The sequence below is a fragment of the Gobio gobio genome, assembly GCF_949357685.1.
Source record: "Gobio gobio genome assembly, chromosome: 7".
In the NCBI taxonomy this organism is placed as follows: Eukaryota; Metazoa; Chordata; class Actinopteri; order Cypriniformes; family Gobionidae; genus Gobio; species Gobio gobio.
In genome coordinates this window covers 45352668-45373957 of record NC_137103.1, presented here as the reverse complement: position 1 = coordinate 45373957, position 21290 = coordinate 45352668, and the positions used below count along the sequence as shown (strand labels likewise).

Below are 21290 nucleotides of genomic sequence, written 5' to 3'. Positions count from 1 at the left end.
TCTCAACGCCTACCATAACAGATCAAATCAATCACTTATTTCACTACGGAAATCATACGCTCCACCAAATCCTGACACATTTTTTCCTCCAGCATCTCTTTGTTGGTGAAATTGTTGACTTTCATTTTGTAGAAAGGCTTTGGATCTAACAACTGTATGTTATGCGCTGTGAAGACAAGAGCATCATTCATAACAGCGCTAATGACAAACAGACAATTTACAGTGCAATTCAAGCTCCATTGCTTGTGGTGCACCACTCTCGAAAATCTCTTCGCTGAAAGCTGCGTTGTGCACAAGATAAATGAATTTCGATTTTAGACGCTGAGATCAAAATGGATATTTATATACAGAGCATGCTGTTCTCACACTTCTCATTTCTAAGCTGAAATCGCACATCAAATAAATATCACTCTATTCTTCTCTTCTAATTTTTAGTCCCCTCTCAAGATGATGAAAGAAATGGAAATATTGCTCATCCAGTCTCTAAGTGTCTGAAATACACTCTCAACCACTTTCCCCAAGGGATAACGGGAAGGCTTTTGTCATAATACATACTGACAACTGAGAGTTCAATTGCCGCAAAGGGACTAAACAGAATCAAGAGAATGGGCCTCCGAATTGTGTCTTTGTAAACACATCCATGCTTTTCCTCTGTTTAAAGGCAATTTATATTCATGAATATCATCAAGATTTTTTGTTAGCTAAAAGTAGAAGAAAAAAAAGGTGTGATGAGGCAGGAATACACATGCTCACATGCAAAAATCAATGTTTTTTTGATGTAATACCTTACATCAGATCTCATTAGTATTCATAGGTTTACATACGGTCGGTCATGCTCAAAAGTTTACACACTCCATAATGTTAATTATTTTAACAAAATTAGAGGGATCATACAAAATGCATATTGTTTTTTTATTTAGTACTGTCTTAAAGAAGACATTTTACATAAAAGATGTTTACATAGTCCACAAGACAAAAAAAAGACCAGTTCAAAAGTTTACACACCCTTGATTCTTAAAGGGATAGTTCACCCAAAAATTTAAATTAGACCCTCAAGTCATCCTAGGTGTATATGATATTCTTCTTTCAGACGAATAAAATCGGAGTTATATTAAAATTGTCCTGGCTCTCAAGACAAAACACCGGTCATGAAGTCTAAAACGCGAATTTTTCAAGAGAAATGGCGGAGGATTTCGATGTAAGAGAAGAGGGGCATGAGTTTGCCAGCTCTACCCGCGAGAGGCGTCAAAGCTTGCGATGCTCCTATACATCGCGTCAGGGGTTACTCTTTAAGCGCAAGTCGACTCGCGTACCGCTGACCACTGAAAGCTAGTTATTTTAGTCTATAAAGTTTTAAACATGGATATTTTTCTTACACAAACGCACCACTTCGCTTCAGAAGGCCTTTATTAACCCCCCGGAGCCGTGTGGAGCAGTTATATAGATAGATAGATGCACTTTTATGGTCACTGCCATTATAAAGCTTGAGGACTTTTTTAATATAACTCAGATTTTATTTGTCTGTAAGAAGAATGTCATATTTACCTAGGATGACTTGAGTGTGAGTCAATCATGGGCTAATTTTAATTTTTTGGGTGTCGTTCCCTGGATTATCCAAGGCTGTTGTTTTTATGTTTTGTGATGGTTGTTCTTGAGTCCCTTGTTTGTCCTGAGCAGTTAAACTGCCCAGTTTTCTTCAGAACATTATAAAATGTCTTATTCAGGACAGTACTAAATAAAAAAATAAAAATGTTGTATGCTCCCTCTTATTTCACATATTCTGCAAGGGGTGTGTAAACTTTAGAGCACAACATGTATAGTGTGGTTCTAGCACACATACATTTTTGTACATTTGGATAGACACTAAATGTACAATACAAGCTTATTGACAGAATGTGTATGTCTAAAGTTAAACATGTTGATATTGTGCATTTCAGTGTCTATCAAAACATTCAAAAAGTAATGCGTGCACTTTACAGCCTGAAAACCTACAAATATGAACAAGATTGCTTTAGTTCATTACTTTATTTACTTTATTTACTCAAAGCATTTGAGGAAAATGGTAAAGGTAAACTATAACCATTTTCAATTGATAACATTACACTCTAAACAATGCTGGGTTGAAAATGGACTAACCCAGCAATTGGGTTGTTTTAACCCAGCAATTGGGTTGTTTTAAGCAAACATTTAACCCAACCGCTGGGTTAAAATGACCCATTCACTGGGTTAAAACAACCCAATTGCTGGCATTTTTTAAATACTAATGAATATGATAATATATGTGAATATAATGTAAATACAATTGTAACTGTTGTTTGATTTGTTGCCTGCTGTTGATATGTGAGCTTCTGTTTGCTCTTGCTTTAACCTTTTTATTTACACTGCTCTAATCACCTGTCTTCTCAGTGATAAGAAATGCCTTGAGATTTACCATAATGGTGTTATTTATATCTGAGTGAACTGGCAGTGCTAAAGAAATTAGCATAATGTGTGATTTAAGTAACCTTAAATGTCAACTAAGGCTAATATTGCAGTAACTTTTTACCTCAAATATCACAGTATTTTGGTAGCTCTTTATTTTAAAGTCCTGTTCCCTATGTACATACTATCAACCTATTATAGTTATTACAATAACCTACTATAGTTATTACAATAATCCCTAACCTTAACCCATGTAGATACCTTATCCTCCCAAGTCTTTTGAATTTAGTATTTTTTCATGTCATTAAATTTTTTAGAGTGTAAGAAACAAATGGAAACGTATTTTATGCTATGTCCTCATAAGTGGACACCGGGACTCATTTGTTTAAAAAAAAAAAATGACATGAAATGACATGCATAGGCAAAAGCCTTTTTTCATTCACCAAATAATTTTCAGTTTTCAGGATTTTTTTTAAAAACTTTGCTTAAAGATGATTCTCAACTTTGTTATGAAAGATATACGGAATTAATTGATACTTTATTTTACTTTGTGCAATATGTGGGTAAAATGGCCATTCCTTTTTTTTACCATTCAATGCAATGTATCTATACTGTATCTAATTTGCATATTAATGTGTTCTTGGAGCAACATATAATGAAAAAAGAAGCGTAATAATGGCAGTAATAGTTGGCAAAAAATTTTCAGGATTTTTTTTTAAAACTTTGCTTAAAGATGATTCTCAACTTTGTTATGAAAGATATACGGAATTAATTGATACTTTATTTTACTTTGTGCAATATGTGGGTAAAATGGCCATTCCTTTTTTTTACCATTCAATGCAATGTATCTATACTGTATCTAATTTGCATATTAATGTGTTCTTGGAGCAACATATAATGAAAAAAGAAGCGTAATAATGGCAGTAATAGTTGGCAAAATTTTTATAATAATATCTAATATTTTATAGGAACATTTATGTAATTTCTTTCCCTATTCCCTTGTTGTGTCTGCTAAAATGCCTGATAAACATGCTTTAAGTCCTGGTGTCCTCTACAATGGACATGTATGAAATCAATGCCCTGTTTTGTAACAGAAATTCATATTTTGATTAGAAATCCCATTACATTTTCCTGAGATGTATTTATAAACAAACTATTTGAAAATTAAGTCATTTAATTGATAATTACAAAAATATTACTATTAGCATATTTCCATTAGAGTCCTAAATTTGATAATTCAGTCATTATTAAAGACCAAGGAGTAGTTGTCCTGGTGAAACTTCAAAACAAATGGTATCTCTGAAAAGCCCTGAACGTGCTCTTTACAGGACATTCAGACTTAAAACTGTGACATGTATGGCGTCAGAGAAATTCACTAAAATATTCCTGTCCTTGTACATGGACAGTGGCATCCAGGAGGTTAAATTAACCAGTACTTTCTTAGGTTAGTACACGTACTGTAAAATAAAGTGCAACCGTTTTTTTTGAAAATTCAAGTCTCATGTCTTTTCAAACCCGTATGCTGTATGCAATTTCATTGACATCCCATTAAATTGACAGTTGATTGTGACCAAGCATGTTAAGATTCAAAAGAACCAAAAATAAATAAATAATTAAATCTTTGACTCTAGGTTCCAAGTCTTCTGAAGCCACACGATAGCGTTGTGTTAGGATCAGACTGAAATGTAGCTCATTATTCACTGAAAAGGTCATGTTCACAGATGAGAAACAATGTTGTTTGGTAGACGTTCCATTTTTAAATCAAAACCCAGGTATGGCTACAGAGGACCTGGAATATTTATATAATATTATAATATAATATTATAAAATAATATAAATTATAATATAAAGTTATATAAACTACTTACTTTTGTTATGCTTTCATGCGGTTTCTGTTTTTTAATGTTTTTTTTTTTTTTTAAAGCTTGACAGCTGTGGTTGCTATACGAAATGTCATTGTATGAAAAAGATTGTCCTTTTGTGTGTCACAAAAGAAAATAACAGAATAAGGGTTTGGAACGACATCCTTGGCCTACCTCCAGGATGTCATCACCTCCAGGGTGAAAAAAAAAGGGCAAGAAAACTAAACACAAAACCCACACACCCAGGACACAATGTCTTTGTACTTCGGTACAGACCACTGGGCACCTGAACATCCAGGAAGAAGAAATTCCCATCTCCATCTATAACAGTTAATGGCAACTACTGTATGCTCGATTACTTTTTACTGTTCAATATTATATCAGGCATTATGCAATAAAAATGTACATTATGTTAAATATATATTTACACTGTTGAAACACGCTGCACTCTGTTAATGTTTCTGTTTACTCAATCTAAAGCTTATTCTCGCACTGTATCTTGTATTTAATATATGTAAGTGCTCAGAGGTCTTGTAAATCATTTCTTTTTCATTTTATTGGGAAAACTATTCCTTTAATGGCTAAAAGGTTTGTACAGTACAGTGTATACACTACCACTCAAAAAAGTTTCAGTTCGGTAAGATTTTTTTATGTTTTTGAAAGAAGTCTCTTATGCTCAACAATTAATAACAGCAATGTTGTGTAAAGTAACAGTAATATTGTGAAATATAATTACAATTTAAAATAACTTTTAATTAATTTTAATATGCAATTTATTCCCATGATAGCAAAGCTGAATTTTCAGCTATAATCAGTGTCACAAGATCCTTCAGAAATCTGTTTAATATGCTGATTTGGTATGGCAAGCCATTTTAACATTTAATCCTTAAAACGTACTATTATATATTTAATGATATTAGCACATATTTTTAGATACTAGTATTTACTCCATTAGGTACTAGTACTTATTCACTTGCTACTAGTGCTTATTCTTTAGGTACTAGTGCTTATTTTTTAGGTACTAGTACCTTTTTTAATATACTAATACTTATTAATTAGATACTTGTCCGTATTCCAATAGTGTCTAGTTTTTTAATTACACTTTACTTAAGATAAAAAATTAGAACTAGTACTTACTATCGTACTAGTATCAAATGAATAAGTACAAGTATCAATTTAATAGGTACTAGTATCTAATGAACGAGTACCAGTTTCTAAAAAAAAATAACTAGTATCTAATGAATACGTACTAGTATCTAAAGTTTAAACTTACTGACTCCAAACATTCAAATGGTTGTGTATCTGTTATAAATGTAAATGTTGTAACACTTTATTATAGGGTTCAATTCTCGCTTTTAACTAGTTGCTCATTAGCATGCATATTACTAGGATATTGGCTGTTTATTAGTACCTATAAAGCACATATTAATGCATTATTATGCATTACCATATCCTACATCCCTTAATCCCAATACTTAAAAGCAACAAAAACTACCTTACTAACTATTAATAAGCAGTAAATTAGAAGTTTATTCAGGCAAAAGTCATAGTTAATAACGAATGTGTGTTCCCCATACTGAAGTGTTACCATAAATGTTAATAAGCTCTGCTATACTATACATCTTAAAGGGATAGTTCACCCCAAAGTTGTGTCATATCATTTACTCACCCTCAAGTTGTTCCAAACCTGATGATTTTTTTCAGCAACACTTTATTTAAGGGTTTGATTCTCACTATTAACCCTCTGGTGCTCTTCGGTAATTTCTGACCGGAAAATTTTCTGTTTGGAAATTTTAAAAATCACTGCTTTATCGGAATGATATGAAACTTGGTGACTTTTCTAGCATTAGTTATGTAATCACACAAAAAAATTGGGGTCCTGATTCGAGCATGCTAATTGTTCGTTAAACCGACCGACCATAGGAGAAGAATGGGAAATCGGCAAAAACACAAATTCTCAGAATATTTGTGTGTACAATCTACAAATCGGCCACGATGCTGAAAAAATTTACACAGCAGTAAAGGGGTGACACTAAAACGTAAAGAGTGTGATATTGACACATCCACTCTCACACACACTTACACTTATACACACACACACACACACACACACAAATGAAAAACTGAACCTATGAACCACATTTGGAATTTTTAAAAATCACAGCTTCATCAGAATGATGTGAAACTTTGAGGGCATGATTCGAGTATGCTAAGTGGTTGTAAAAAAATACTCCCACTTGTGCTCTTCAGTCAAAAATGACACCATAGGAAATGAATGAGAAATCTGCAAAAACACAAATTCACCGAAAAAAATCTATATTTCTAACAACAACAAAAAAATATCTAAAACTTTAAAATACACAGTCTTTGAGATTTTTTAAATATATTTTCAAATCCATCTAAAAAAAATCATTAAATGTGTTCAAAACAGAACTAGGGAATTCTCAAGCCTCTCCATAGAGACCTCTAGTGATTACACCGATGGTTGCATGATTTCTTAAATAATTCCAAAAGAGGGCGCTAATCTGCCTTCAAAAAAGCAAAGGTATTTTAAACTGAAATACTGCAATAATTTAAAACAAATATTTTTTATAAATATAATGAGCGATTATATTTTGTATAATTTTCAATGGCAAAAATAGACCATAATTATTGCAAAAATATAAAAAAAATACCATCAAATAATCTTAACTGCATTGGTTTTACTGGGGTGGAGGAAGTTAAATTTTTAGGTGTCCGGTCACTTATGACCGGGAAGACAACTAATGCAACCCCTAAACGAAGAGAACCAAAGGGTAGTTGCTTATTAGCATACATATTACTAGGATATTGGCTGTTAGTTCTTATAAAGCACATATTAATGCCTTATTCTGCATGACCTTATTCTACATCCCCTAATCCTACTACTACCTTACTAACTGTTAATAAGCAGTAATTAGGAGTTTATTGAGGCAAAAGTCATAGTTAATAGTGAATATGTGTTCCCCATACTAAAGTGATTTTCTTAAATCTTATTCAAATATATTTTGAAGAATATGGGTAACAGTTGATGGGCCCCAATGACTTCCATAGTATGGAAAAAAAATCGGGCCCATTAACTGTTTGGTTTCCGACATTCATCAAAATATCTTCTTTTGTGTTCAGCAGAAGAAAGAATTTCATATAGGTTTGAAACAACCTGAGGGTGAGAAAATGATGACATAATTTTTGGGTGAACTATCCCTTTAAGACAAAACAGTATTTGAAAGGTTGACTGTTGACATAGTAGTTCATATTGAAAGTGTAATTTACCTGCAGGCACTCGTTGGGCCTCATCCTGAAAACCTCTGGCTCCTTCTTTAGCTTCCAGGGGTATTTGTGGCTCAGCGGCTTCGTCCTCTGTAGTCTCAGAGTCTACCACAAAGAAATAAGACGTTAAGTCAGAAACCACCAACTGTAATGATAACGGATTTCAAACCAAGCAAATAAAATCATATTAAGACTTTTTGAGTATTTTTTTACATTCTTTGTGGAAAAGTATATCACTTGAGAATAAAAAGCAGTCGCCACAAAGTGATAAGTGAAATTAATAAATAGAAATGTGTGACAGCATCGTGGGAAACGAGGGAATGAACCACTGCATTGAGCTCAAAGATGAAAACAAACATTACCATAACTTTGCTTCCGACAGGAGCGGAAAACTTCGCTTCCATAGTGGCAGAGGAAAGAAGCAGACAAGACACCGTTACTAAAGAGACGAATCCCATCCCAGTAAACAGATAAGACAGCAACAATCTGCTGAATGGACACATTTGCACCGTTTACCGGTCAAGGTTGACTAGTACTTGCTGCACAACATCACTGCCATCTGCTTTTGCCTTGTTTTCTGCGTATAGAACACTTGAGCTTGTAAGGATGGTCAAATGGGCCAAATCAAAGTACAAATTGCTTACTTAAATGATTAGAAAAAGAAAGTCTCTGCACGTTAAATTTAATTATTTCATTTTCAATTAGGTTGTATTATTTGCAGATCAAACCCTGTAGGCTCAATCCTGCCTGTACAAATTTTTGAAAGGAGCAGCAAATTCCCAATATTGTTAATCAAATATTTTATTTCAGACAAGATGAAGGGTTCTGAGCCTTCAAATGCATATATTTTTTAAATAATCTATGTATTTTACATTAAGGCAGTTAATTTTGAATTATCATCCATTTTAAATGAGATCAAAGCTAATTTAATTGCACAGATGGTACTGTGATAAATAATCTACTATGTATTTCTAAACATTAACGATTATCAGAGACAACATGGTTCCTATATAATAAAAAATAATTCCCATTAATTAAAACGTTTTAATAAAGCTTGATCTTAAATGGAGAATGTAATAAAGAGTGTAATCCACATTAATTCTGCCTGTCTAATTAATTTTTAAAGCATAATTTCAATTTAAAGAGCTTTTATAGGGAGATCTCATCACATCAGTGCAAAAGTGTCAGCAGTTCGTATAAATTGCTTCAATGCTAAGCACTGCTAAGCTTTTTGCATTATTGATGCTGGGATTATAGTGTCTTTGTACATAAAGTGAATTGATTCATTGTCAGGCTCTTCTCTATCAGAGCGAGCAGACAGACAATTCCAGAAATCTTTCTAGCATAACTTCTCAAATCCAAGCACACAAACACGACACTGACTGGCATCTTCAATAATAATCAAAAACACAATGATTTATTACAAATCAAAACAGGAACACAAATTTCATCAACACTGACAAATTCATAAAGATGTACAGTCAGTACTTAAAACTGAGGATGCATTACGTATAGGCTATCTGCTGCATTGGGGGAGATGTTTTCAGAGTGTGCAAACTGATATAAAGCAGACTAAATTACTTTATAATTATCAGACATGAATAAGAATGATATCTCCATTAGCAGTCATTTATAATAAACACTTCTCTGAGAGGTAATGGGAGCAGTGCAGCAGAGAAGGTACTTTATGCTCAATTTAGGGCACACAATTTAGATCATATTTATCTGAATGGAGCACTTCCCCTGATGTAGGCCCTCTAGGTGTCTCTGATGAGGTTATTGGAAGGCCTTGATCCAGAGATTGATTATAAACTACATATTCAAAAGGATTCTAGATGACTTTTTGGGCTTGCCTCGGAGTATCAAGTGATAGGAATCCTAAATCTTAATGAATTATCATCAATCTCATATGCCACAAAGACTTAGACTTTGTTTTGACACACATTTGAATGATACTTCGAAGTTATAAACACATTTTGCAAGTACTCAATGCAAACGCAAATTCTTGGCTGAAGAATTTATAAAAGGCCAAATTAAATATGTTCATCAAAGTGACCATGTCTCTTCAAACTATTTGGACTAAACCGCTCAACTCGTATGGATTCGTTTGATGATCTATTTTTGGGCTTTTTGAAGCGTCAAAGTGGAAGTTGTGTAGACTGTCAATGGAGAGTAGAAAGCTCTCGGATTTCATTAAAAATATTTTCATTTGTTTATCGAAGATGAACGAAATTCTTACTGGTTTAAAACGACATTAGGGTGAGCAAATGATGACAGAATTTTCATTTTTGGGTAAACTAACCCTTTAACTAAAACTTAAAAACCCTTAAATGAATGGATTGGCAAAAAAAAGCACTAAAATCTTTAAAGCTAAAATAAAATTAAGTAAATCTAAATAGATTTATAAAAAAAAAATTGCAATTGAATCGCCAATTCTGCAGTTTTGAATTTCTCCCATGTCTGCTAACATCTGCACTCTCTTTAAAATTGTAGAGGGAAGAAATGAATGCATCCTCGATTATAAACAAAGACCACACATTAGATGACTGACAGACTCTGAAGAGTTATCATAAAATCTCTCTTGTAATAACCTGTTATCTATAAAGCCAAACACACCATGAGTGAACCTCCCAAATGTTCGGTTAGAGTGTCCGGTTTTCTGGAAAGAGAAAGAGAAAGAGAAAAGAGCCATTTTAGTAGTTGCACAGAATGCTTCAAAATGTATGATTATCACTTCAAATGAGCAAAACAAACAAGCATTTCAAACAGTACACCAGCAGATATTCCCAAAGCTGACTAACAAGAGTGCTTTTGAAATGAGAGGCCTGTGCCACTTGTCGGTCTTCAAAAAACATGTCCATCTTTGCTCTGCTAACCTAGATTTTAAATCAAATGTAGGCCATTTGGGGACTGAGAGGCTAAAAAAAATGAGCTAGTTTCTTATGCCAATCCCTGCGTTGGTGTGCCCGCATGTCACCTTGCATTAAACACATCTGCTGAATGACAAGTATGAAAGCATCCACTACAGCTTAAGTGGGCTACGAAATGGTTGATCTTATTCTGTTGCAAACTGTTATTCCCAGCTTTCAAGCAACATACTGTAAGGTATGTAATGTCTGTCCATTTCTAAACAAATTCATCTTGTTTAATGAGAAATGTGATTCTCAGCTTCCCAGTATAGCTTCCGATCCAACTATGTTCACAATGGATGAATGTAAACCGAAGCAACACCGAGGACGCATCAAGCAACGGCTGTCTGTAACTCCCAATCCATTAGTAACAGGGAGAAATTAAATCCTAATGGCCGAGGCACCAGTAATTTCAAACCCTTCTTCTGTGAATCTGTTCCCTAACCGCATTAGCTAAGGACGGTGGCCATCCGTTTTCAGAGACTGGTGCCTGGAGCTTTGCAGGGTTGGTGAAGGGGAAAGGCAAATAAAAGTGGATGAACTTTTAGAGGAATTACAAGCCGGCCGTTTGAATTCATTTGCTTAAGCTCAGCGCTTTCTGCTTGTTGTAAAGAAAACATTTACAAGGCATTAAAACGTCTGAATAATTCATAGGCGAAGAAGGATTCATGTGCACGTGATGCTGGTTGGTTTGTCATTAGCCTCCATGTTTGGCATCTTAATGGACGAAAAGGCTGGTTCCACTCCACCGCACACAAGTGCCATGCATTATGCAAAAGATCTGAATTCTTCTATTGCCTTGATTAGTCAAAACGAACAACACAACTGCCACAGAGATGCATTTGATGATCAATCCACACAGAGACGTTGACAAAGCCTACGCACACTTGAGTTGCGGCAAGTACTGTTAGCATTTATTTACATGTATCTCTTGGCTGAAACGTTTAAGGAAAGTGCACATTTTCCATTGTATGCTGTTTACACAACACCGTTTTCGACTAAAAACTGAAAACTTTTTGTGTTTTGGCCGTTCATGTACACGACAATGGCGTTTTGGGGGTCTGAAAACACAAACTTCAAAAAGAGGCTTCAAAGTGCAAGCTTTTCATCTCCGTGTAAACTTCACAAATGGGAATCTGTGAAAACGGTGATGGCATGCGCATTACGTGTTCAGTCTAAAGTAATGCATGTTTGGCTCTGTAAAATAATGCATATGTGCGCAATCGCATAGACTTTCTTCACAAAGTGTCATCGCCAACTACTGACCTGGCATGCATAATACAGCGTGAATGGGGGATCGTTTTGATAATGTTGTCATCTGTACAAAGAAAAAACTTTCCGTTTTTAGTACATTGTTATTGTGTAAACGTACCCTTATATATTGTCTGAACAAAAACTACTAGTAAGTTCACTGTAAAAGCCACATTTTTTAGGTGTCGTTGCTGTAGCACAAACAATGAAAATTACACACAAAGATTCAGGGATTTGTTCTAAATCGCTAACCTTACATATGATCAATATTAATAGGGATGCTTGCTTTTGCAAACACCATTAATTACAGCAAAGTCAATAAATTCACATACCAATCAATTCCCTAATCTATACTTTAAATGGTAAATGTACAGAGTGGAGACTCTGAGGTTGACATAATGTTTGAGCTTTGGTTCTATGCCCCATGATATTTAGAAAGCTGCTAGGAACAGAGGGCACTTCAAGCTTCAATTACATTTTCAAAACTGACACTTATCCAAAATGACCTGCCAAATGCACACTCACTCCTTTGATTTTGAGCAGGCCACTGAGGGAGGATCTTCAGCCAGCCATCTGTTCTGCGAAGAACTGAGGCGGAAGTAAACATGGACTCAAGCTCTCAACGGTTGACATTCAGTTACTATGTTGTATGACAACATCAAGAATGGCTACAAAAAAGACAGGGCTCCGCAACCAATTTTTTGTTATGATTGTGTAATCCAATTACAAAAATTAAAATTAATTGAGTCATCTTTGTTTGTAGCTATAAATGGAATATCCATATCCATAACAGGATGATAACAAAACAAATATATAACAAAATGAATATTGCTTATTAGCTTGATAAATCATTCTCTACTTAAGAATGATATTTTTAGAGCTAAATTTGTGTATTTTCTAAAGAAACTGAGATTGTACAAGCAAACTTTTGGTTGTTTTCAACATATTGCTAAACTCTAAAAAATGCTGGGTTAAAAACAACCCAAGTTGGGTTGAAAATGGACAAACCCAGCAATTGGGTTGTTTTAACCCAGCGGTTGGGTTAAATCTTTGCTTAAAAACAACATTGCTGGGTTTGTCCATTTTCAACCCAACTTGGGTTGTTTTTAACCCAGCATTGTTTAGAGTGCATGTGATTATTAAGGTCTTCTGAAATATTTTAGTGCATTAAGTGGTTGCTAGGGTCTTTTGGGTGGTTTTTAGAGTGTTACAATATTTCATAATGTTGCCTTCGAAGATACCTTGTTTTGGACAAAGTCACATATTCTTCATAGTAAAGCAAATTTAAGATTGCATTACGGCAAGATCAATGAAAATATTATTTCAAGATGGCGGGGCATAGAGGTAGAAATGTCAACAAGACTTATTTTTCTTTCAAAACAGAACAGAACAAAATCTGTTAAAAATCGATCCTAGAATGTATTACAATAAACTCGTGAGATCGTGGATGATGCAGGAGAAAATGTCAATTATCACATTACTACTTAAAATAAGACTAAACAATATTGATAATAAAATGTTTAAATCCACCCAAAACTTTTAACTAATATTCTTGTGTGATCAGTAGAGTATTGTATTATTACCTTAGAAACATGCTGACACCAAACCCAATTAAAACTTTGAGTAGACATCTCACTAGGTTTTAGAAAAGCACTATAAAATGTTTAAAAAATACGATACAGTCATAAGCTGGCACCAAAACAACATAAGCTGTGTGAAACAGAACTGTTTTTGCTGTCTGTTTCTAGCCACTCTATTTGTCCAGACAAAAACCTCTAAGCCCCATTGGTCAGCACCTTGGAGAGCTCAAATTATTTTTCATGTCAGCCCACAACACAGACATTCATACAGGATGAATCAAACATCTCTGGGCAACAGCTCTGGCTGTTTTGATGCAACATTTTTACCTTCTTGGTCACCAGGTAATTTGTGTGTTGCCAGGTTAGGCACAGAACAAAGTCTGATGAATGCTACCGGGCACTATTTAATCTGGGTTACGGTATCTGCTTTCTGCTCTAACTCCGCTCTTTCAGCCCTGAGCGAGTGGGCTATTTCAATCTCACCCGGTCTAACTTTTCATTACTCTTGCCAATGCAGCAAGTGAATCACTTCACACCGTAAGGAACACAGCTCTCTCATCCACCCTGCCTTTCCTAATGCTTGTGAGTCAGCAGGGCAGGTTTAGAAAGAACGGTGGGAGCTCACGAGATTCATGGCCGAGTCTATACTGTCGACTTGGTATTGATACTACTCAAACGTTCTGGTTAAAGGTTTATTCTAAACCTCTAATGCCATGTCACTATGCAAAGCATGTCAGCCATGTTAATCAGAGGTTTTACATTCATGGTCATGGCCATGGTCAATTTCTGCAAACTACAAGGTCAGAAGAAAAAAAAAAAGTTTAGCTTGACACTGGAATAGTACCCTCAATGGTACACATTTATGCCTTATTTATCCCTAAAAAGTGCAATTAGTACATTAAGAGAGTATTTTAAGGTAATATTTAATAAGCATCCCTTAGGTTGTCTGGCTATCACCAGACCAAGCTCAATTTAAGATTGAACATTGGTCTGGGGAGTCTGCTATGTATTTTCTACTGCACAAGAGGCGAGATAAATTAGCTAAATTAAATGGCTCTGTATGCAATTGGATAGTCCTTCAACCAATCAGACCACAAGAGGCGTGATCAACAGGCAACAACTCATCGCTTCTCTATCCGTCATCGTGTTAAACCCGCCAATAGCGCGCCAGGTGGATAAGCCAGTCTGTGATTGGTTCCCGCAAAAGTGTAACAGAAGCAGTAGAAATGAATGTACAGGTTTCCAGACTGAGCTGCAGGGCGAAATCAAATCGCCGGCAGATCAGGCTGGGTTTACCCAGTCTACCCTTTAGGAGTAGATAAGACACAATGGTATATTTGAGGGTACTTCCCCTGTGACAAGCTAGTGTATCCCTAAAGGTACAATTTTGTGGGCTTGGAGGGAACAATCTTAAAATAGCTAGTATTTTTTAACCAACAGAAAATTCTCTGTTAAAATGGAAACGTCACTTCTATAGAAAATCTGGCTTGTGAAGTTCAACAGGGTTCTGTCTACTCACCAGCTCTTTTCTCACTATGGGCCCTATCATACATCTGGCGCAATGCGACGGCAGGCACGACGCAAGTGTTTTTTGCTAGTTTCAGCTCGACGCAGTTATCATTTTCACAAATAGGAAATGCACTCGCGCCCATCTGTTGGTCTGAAAAGGTGTGTTCAGGCGCATTGTTGGTGCTTTGCTATTTTGAGGCAACTGAAAACGACAAAAACCTGGTCTAAAGTAGGGCTGCTCGATTATGGAAAAAATCATAATCACGATTATTTTGGTCAATATTGAAATCACGATTATGTAACACGATTATTTCACATGACTTTGGGAATGTGTTGTATTTATTAAAAATACACCTTTCAACAATTCAATTGAAATTGTAACATTTGTTGTACTTTTTGAACTATTAAAATAAATAATATAACATATATTCGAATCAAAGTATAAAAGTATTCAAGTAAAAATGATAACCACAAATAAATAAGATCAACAATATGGTTCTGCTATGCTTTTCATGTACGTCTAACATTAGTTTTCAGGTACAGAAATGTATCAAATGTAAAATAACATTGCATATTTGAGTGCATAAATTAAAGATTAATCCTATTAAACTTACAAAAGCTATTCAATCAAGAGCGGTGAGTGATGTCCTTGTCTTTTGTTGTTTGACATTAAATAGACAGCAGTAAAGGCTACTGCCCCTTTAAGACCTCGCATCTTCTTTATCGACTGTATAAAGTTCACTTAAGGCATATACAGACTATGTCTGCTAAGATACTCATCAAGATGGACATGTTGACATACGTTTTGTGTGAGTTTGTCCGTTTAAGAGCAAGACTTGAAAGAGAACTCAATATTTGCGCGCTGAGAGACGTGTGCGCGCTCTCGGATGAACGCACAGAGACACATTTTCTCCCAGCGCGCGCGGCTTCTCATTCTAAACCTAAACCCTAAAGCACTAAACCCGGGTGATGACGGTGAAAACGACTGGTCATATTCGAAAATATGGCAGCACTCGCAATCTCGCATGCATTGAACAAAGTTTACAAAGAGAGAATTATTTGAAAAATATGAAGGAAAAAAGGGACGTTTACACGGCTCCCCTGCTCTCCTCAGTTTTTGTTTCTTTATTAGATTGTCATAGGTCACTCTGTGTTTAATTTTCAAGTGGTTAAACAAATTCGTGATGTTCCCTTGCGTTGCAGCCACTACCATGTAGCAAATCTTAGCATGTTTCTGCTCGTCGTCTGATTCCTCGAAGCCAAACTGTTCCCAGACAACGGAGTTGGTTTTGTCTTTTTTGCTCACCAAACGCTGCTGTAACTGCCCTCCTTCTGCCATCTTTACTCGCGCCGAGTTTTTAAATTCCAGCGGATGATATGCACACGAGACTCACGACCTGAGAGAGATTTGTGGGTTCGGGAGGGGCGGATGTGCGCGTGCGCGTTTCATTCAGAACGCAAGGCAAAATAATCGTTTTTTCTCGATTGTACTATTTTGGTGATCGTTGGGAGGCAAAATCGAAATCGAAATCGAAATTCGATTAATTGCACAGCCCTAGTCTAAAGTGAATGTCGCAGTATTTGTGTTATTTAAAGGGCACGTTAGTAATATGCGCCTATAGACGCGTGCACAACGCGCATACACTCTGCCTCGCACAGCAGCACACAAACGTTTTAAATATTAAAAATAAAAGGATTCTTCTCTGGAGAAGCGTTCAGTTTTTCCACAACTGGCTTTTAAAGGGAATGGGAGATGAGACTCTGATTGGTTTATTGCACGTTACGCCCAAAACACACCCATGATTCATTAAGAGACTCAGTACAACCCTTTTGGACCATGTGTCTGCTTCGCCGATTGTTTTTTTCCGTCGTTAAACTAGCAAAAGTGGATTCGGACATGCCCTAAGTGCATCTGCAGCATGCTAATCTGCACTCAGATCGGTAAAATAGGGCCCCTTCATGCTTCCCCTGGGTTACTGTTTTTGGACCCTCTGTTTCTCCAGGAAGTCACAAAATCAATCTTGAATAGCTTTCATCTTTCATCTCTGCTTACTTGTTAAAATTAAGCCGTTTCTATCCGAGAAGTCTCTGGAAGTTGCAATCCATGCTTTTATTACGACTAGGCTGGATTATTGCAACTCCATCTATTATGGTATATCAAAGTCTCACATTTCTCGCTTACAAGTGGTTTAAAATGCAGCAGCACGACTTCTGAAAGGATGTAAAACATTTACGTACGCCACACCCCTTATGGAAGATCTACATTGGTTGCCACTAAATTACATTACTAAATCTTTACATGATCAAACGCCGAGCTATCTAATTTACTCCAACCCAATAATCCCTTACGAAGCCTAAGGTCTGAAGATCAAAACTAACTCCAAATTCCAAGAACTTGCTTAAAGTACCGGGGTAATAGAGCTTTTTTCTGTGGCTGGTCCCACTTTATGGAACAGCCTTCCAAACCACATTAGGGCTGCTTCTACCTTATCTGCATTCAAATCTAGTCTTAAAACATATCTCTTTTTGTTGGCTTTTTTAAAATGTTGTATTGTACAGCACTTTGGTCAGCCTTGTTGCTGTTAATAAATGTGCTTTAGAGATTAACTGAACAGATTTTTCTTTTGACAGTGTATGTTGTATGTGCAGTGCGTTGCACAGAATCTGCGATTAATTGTGCCTTGTTGTGCAGCATTTTCACATTCAGTGTGAACATAACCATCTGGTTACACTTTATTTTAGGGTGTCCTTGTTATAGTGTAATTATATAAATAAATACTGATAATTAAAGGGTTAGTTCACCCAAAAATGAAAATTCTGTCATTAATTACTTACCCTCATGTCGTTCGACACCCGTAAGACCTCCGTTCATCTTCGGAACAGAAATGAAGATATTTTAGTTGAAATCTGATGGCTCTGAAAGGCCTCCATTGGCACAATGGCACTTTACACTCTCAAGACCCTTAAAAGGTACTAAAGACGTCGTTACAAAGTCCATCTCACTACAGTGGTTCTAAAAAAACTTTATGAATCGGCGAGAATAGTTTGTGCGCAAAAAAACCCTAAATAACGACTTACATAGTGATGACGATTTCAAAACACGGCCTCATGAAGCTTCGAAGCGTTATGAATCAGCGAGTCGAATCAGCGGTTTGAATCGCCAATTTTCAGCAGTTTGACGGTTTGACACGCGATCCGAATCATGATTCGGCTCACTGATTCATAAGAAGCTTCATGATGCCTTGTTTTGAAATCGTCATCACTATGTAAGTCGTTATTTAGGGTTTTTTTGCGCACAAAAACTATTCTCGCCGATTCATAAAGTTATTTTAGAACCACTGTAGTGAGATGGACTTTGTAACGACGTCTTTAGTACCTTTTAAGGGTCTTGAGAGTGTAAAGTGCCATTGTGCTAATGGAGGCCTTTCAGAGCCATCAGATTTCAACTAAAATATCTTCATTTCTGTTCCGAAGATGAACGGAGGTCTTACGGGTGTCGAACGACATGAGGGTAAGTAATTAATGACAGAATTTTCATTTTTGGGTGAACTAACCCTTTAACTAAATGTACTTCTTATAGGGTTAGGTTATGTTTACACAAGTGGAATTTAAGACTAACAACTCAAGATATAAAGAACGCATACATTTAATTTATAGACACCTTTACACTGCACAATGACTATAACTGTCTGAAACCAAATCCAACTGCCTTGCTGCCTCTCTATCCAGTCAGTCAACTTACAGACAGCATTTTTGTACGAAGGCACCTTTTAAGAAAACTGAGGCAGGCTTCTGAGGCATAACGTCATGTCTAATGGTCTAGATTAGAGCAAATTCAAATGGGCTTTAGAGAAAACCAAGCCAATATTAAGTGTTTAAATGCCTATTTCTTGGTAGAAATTGAATCGATAAATTGACATTGTTTGCACTAGACACCATTTTCATTATTTCCACCAAGCGCCAAACCACTTGCACATGATCGTGAGATACCACGTAGTGAAGGATACATCTATGATTCTATCAAAATTATGCAAATACTGAATTCAAATACTTCTGTACACTGCATACAAAAGCACTATTTTTACAGCCTGTATTTGTGCAACAGACAAACAAGATGCGTGCTGAGTGTCATAGTGATGGCAAAGTGTTGCAGTCTTATTTCCAAAAAAAGAAAATAAAAAGAAAATAAACCTAAGCTTCTTTTGCTGCCTCGCAAGCACTGGTATATACTTCAGGAAATGTGAATCTAGTTATCTTTAGTTACTAGCAGCAATTGGATATCCTGTCTCCCTAAAACACATCAACTGGAGGAATGAAATAATTACATATTATTCACATGACAGGATATAGAACGAAACTACCATTTAGCCTACATCTGAAACTATGACTCAGACACCTGTTCGGTATCTGTCTGGTCTCCAAGCTACATCTCTGCCCCATCCACCCGCTTGTCTCCGACTGCCGACTAAGATCCAATTATCTTTTTCTTTTACCCATCCCCCCTCTCCTCTCCTTCACACCCACTTTTCCTTTCATCTTCACAAGGATTCCTATCAGTCTGAGAGGAAGAGGTAAGAGCTCGTCTTGCTCTCACCTGTGAAATGTCACAATGACATATTGTCAAAAGAAGGACACTCTTATGCACTTACAGCCAATGGCAAAGTGATGGTGTGCAGATTGCTCATTTTCGCTTCATTTGCCATCCAGGGAGGGGGACATGGTTCGCATTTTGACCTGACCGTCTATATATAGAGAAAACACCACAAATGATTGATCATTTCTATAAGCCAAACAAACCAAAATATTACATTTTGCTATGTAAAGGGATAGTTGACCCAAAAATGAAAACTGTCATTTACCCACCCTAATGTTGTTTCTTTTTGTACAGAATACAAAGAACACTGGACCCCAATGGCTTTCATTGTAAGGACTTTTTTTTAAATTAAATATCTTCTTTTGTGTTCCAAAGAAGAATGCATTATTGGATCGGCATGAGGGTTTATTTTTTAAACTGACGGACAATAACAGAACAGAATATCATTTGAATATCAAAAGATTTGTGGTGGTTAGCCTGATTGACTTGGATCAGTAAGTAGCCCCTAGCAACCACCTAGCAACGCACTAAAAGCACCTTAGCAACTGCACGGCAATGTCTTGGGAAGTAGAATTTCAACAGACATCTAGTTCTGGAGCGCAATAACAGCCTGCTGATGTGATGCTATTTGGCTGCAGTACTGAATGTAGTAAATAAAAGGGAGATTTTTACATCAAAACCATCAACTAAAATGATTACATTTCTACTCTGTTAATGCAGTGAAGTGTGAGGTAGTCAAATTTACGATCCTACAGATCCCTAGAAATATGCATCAGGGAAAAATCAGTTGCTGCTACAAGCATTTCTGTTTTATTGCACTTGGACAAGAAAACAACCTACATGCTGACTTGCCATATGTCTTCTGTAGTGGTGCAAAATGTAACAATACGAGTCATGACAAATCCAATGCTGGTTTCTATATAAAACTTTTCTATTATAAACAATATCTTGGATTTCCAACCCCCTGAGAACCCCTTAAAATGACAGCAAAGTACCAAGGGGGCTGTCATCTTTGTCTGGTTCTTAGCGTAACCCAGAATGCATCAGAATATGATAGAGTTTAATGAGCTGTGGACATTCACCTATTCAGCTGCAATCATCCTCACGCAATTAGCCAGATGGGTGCCGTTTGTTTACAAGAAAAGGGTGGGGCGCAGGAGTGCGAATGAGCGCTAACAGCCCTAAAGGAGGGAATTGGGTCAAGCCTCCCTCAGACGGAGCTCACTGAATGACAAAACCCACACATATGGGTCAAACTCAAACTCCCAGTCAGTTATGAGTCGACAACATGCAAGGCAAGACAAATAAAGCATGCACCAACTCACCTGAAAGCGTTTCTTGGACCAGATTTTCTTCATGGCTTGGAGTAATCCTGGTCTTTTGTTGCGCTTGACCGAGGTGGGAGTGACGTTCTCTGGGAGCTGGGGATTCACGGTCAGACCCGGTGGTGACCTGATAGTATCGGTAGCATGATCTGAATCCAGCTTGGACTGCTGAAAAAGCCACTTAAGAAAGGAAATGTACCCAACTGACTGGCAATTCACCTGCTGTAATTTCTCTGAGAACAAAAGTTCTTTCTCAAAAACTTGATTTTTCGGAGCATTCTCCCAAAAAACTCAATTTTGTATTATAAAGTTGTTTTCCGCTGCAGATATTACGCTGTTGTTCTTTCAGTTTAGACGGCAGCTCGAACTAATACCAGAATTTAAAAAAAAAAACATTTGAGAAAAATGATCCTCAGTAGACAACACCCCCTCAGTGCTTCAGGATTCCCAGAGGCAAATAATCAGAGCTGGCTCTAAACCATCGAGTTGACCAATAAGAGCGCAGAACAATAAAACCCAGCCAGCAGCAGCGAGCAAAATATTGTGTGTGT

General features: G+C 36.4%; 2 protein-coding genes across 2 annotated transcripts in view; one reads left to right on the top strand and one right to left on the bottom strand.

The window, feature by feature from the left end:
* tfpia (tissue factor pathway inhibitor a) overlaps positions 1-21290 on the top strand; it is a 1059262-nt gene that overhangs the window by 671263 nt on the left and 366709 nt on the right. The window lies entirely within an intron of this gene.
* Positions 1-21290, bottom strand: part of spegb (striated muscle enriched protein kinase b) — a 109277-nt gene that overhangs the window by 53544 nt on the left and 34443 nt on the right. Inside the window, exon 3 of the mRNA XM_079822473.1 lies at positions 7575-7676. Coding sequence (XP_079678599.1) covers positions 7575-7676 — 102 coding nt within the window. The remainder of the gene's footprint in view (positions 1-7574; positions 7677-21290) is intronic.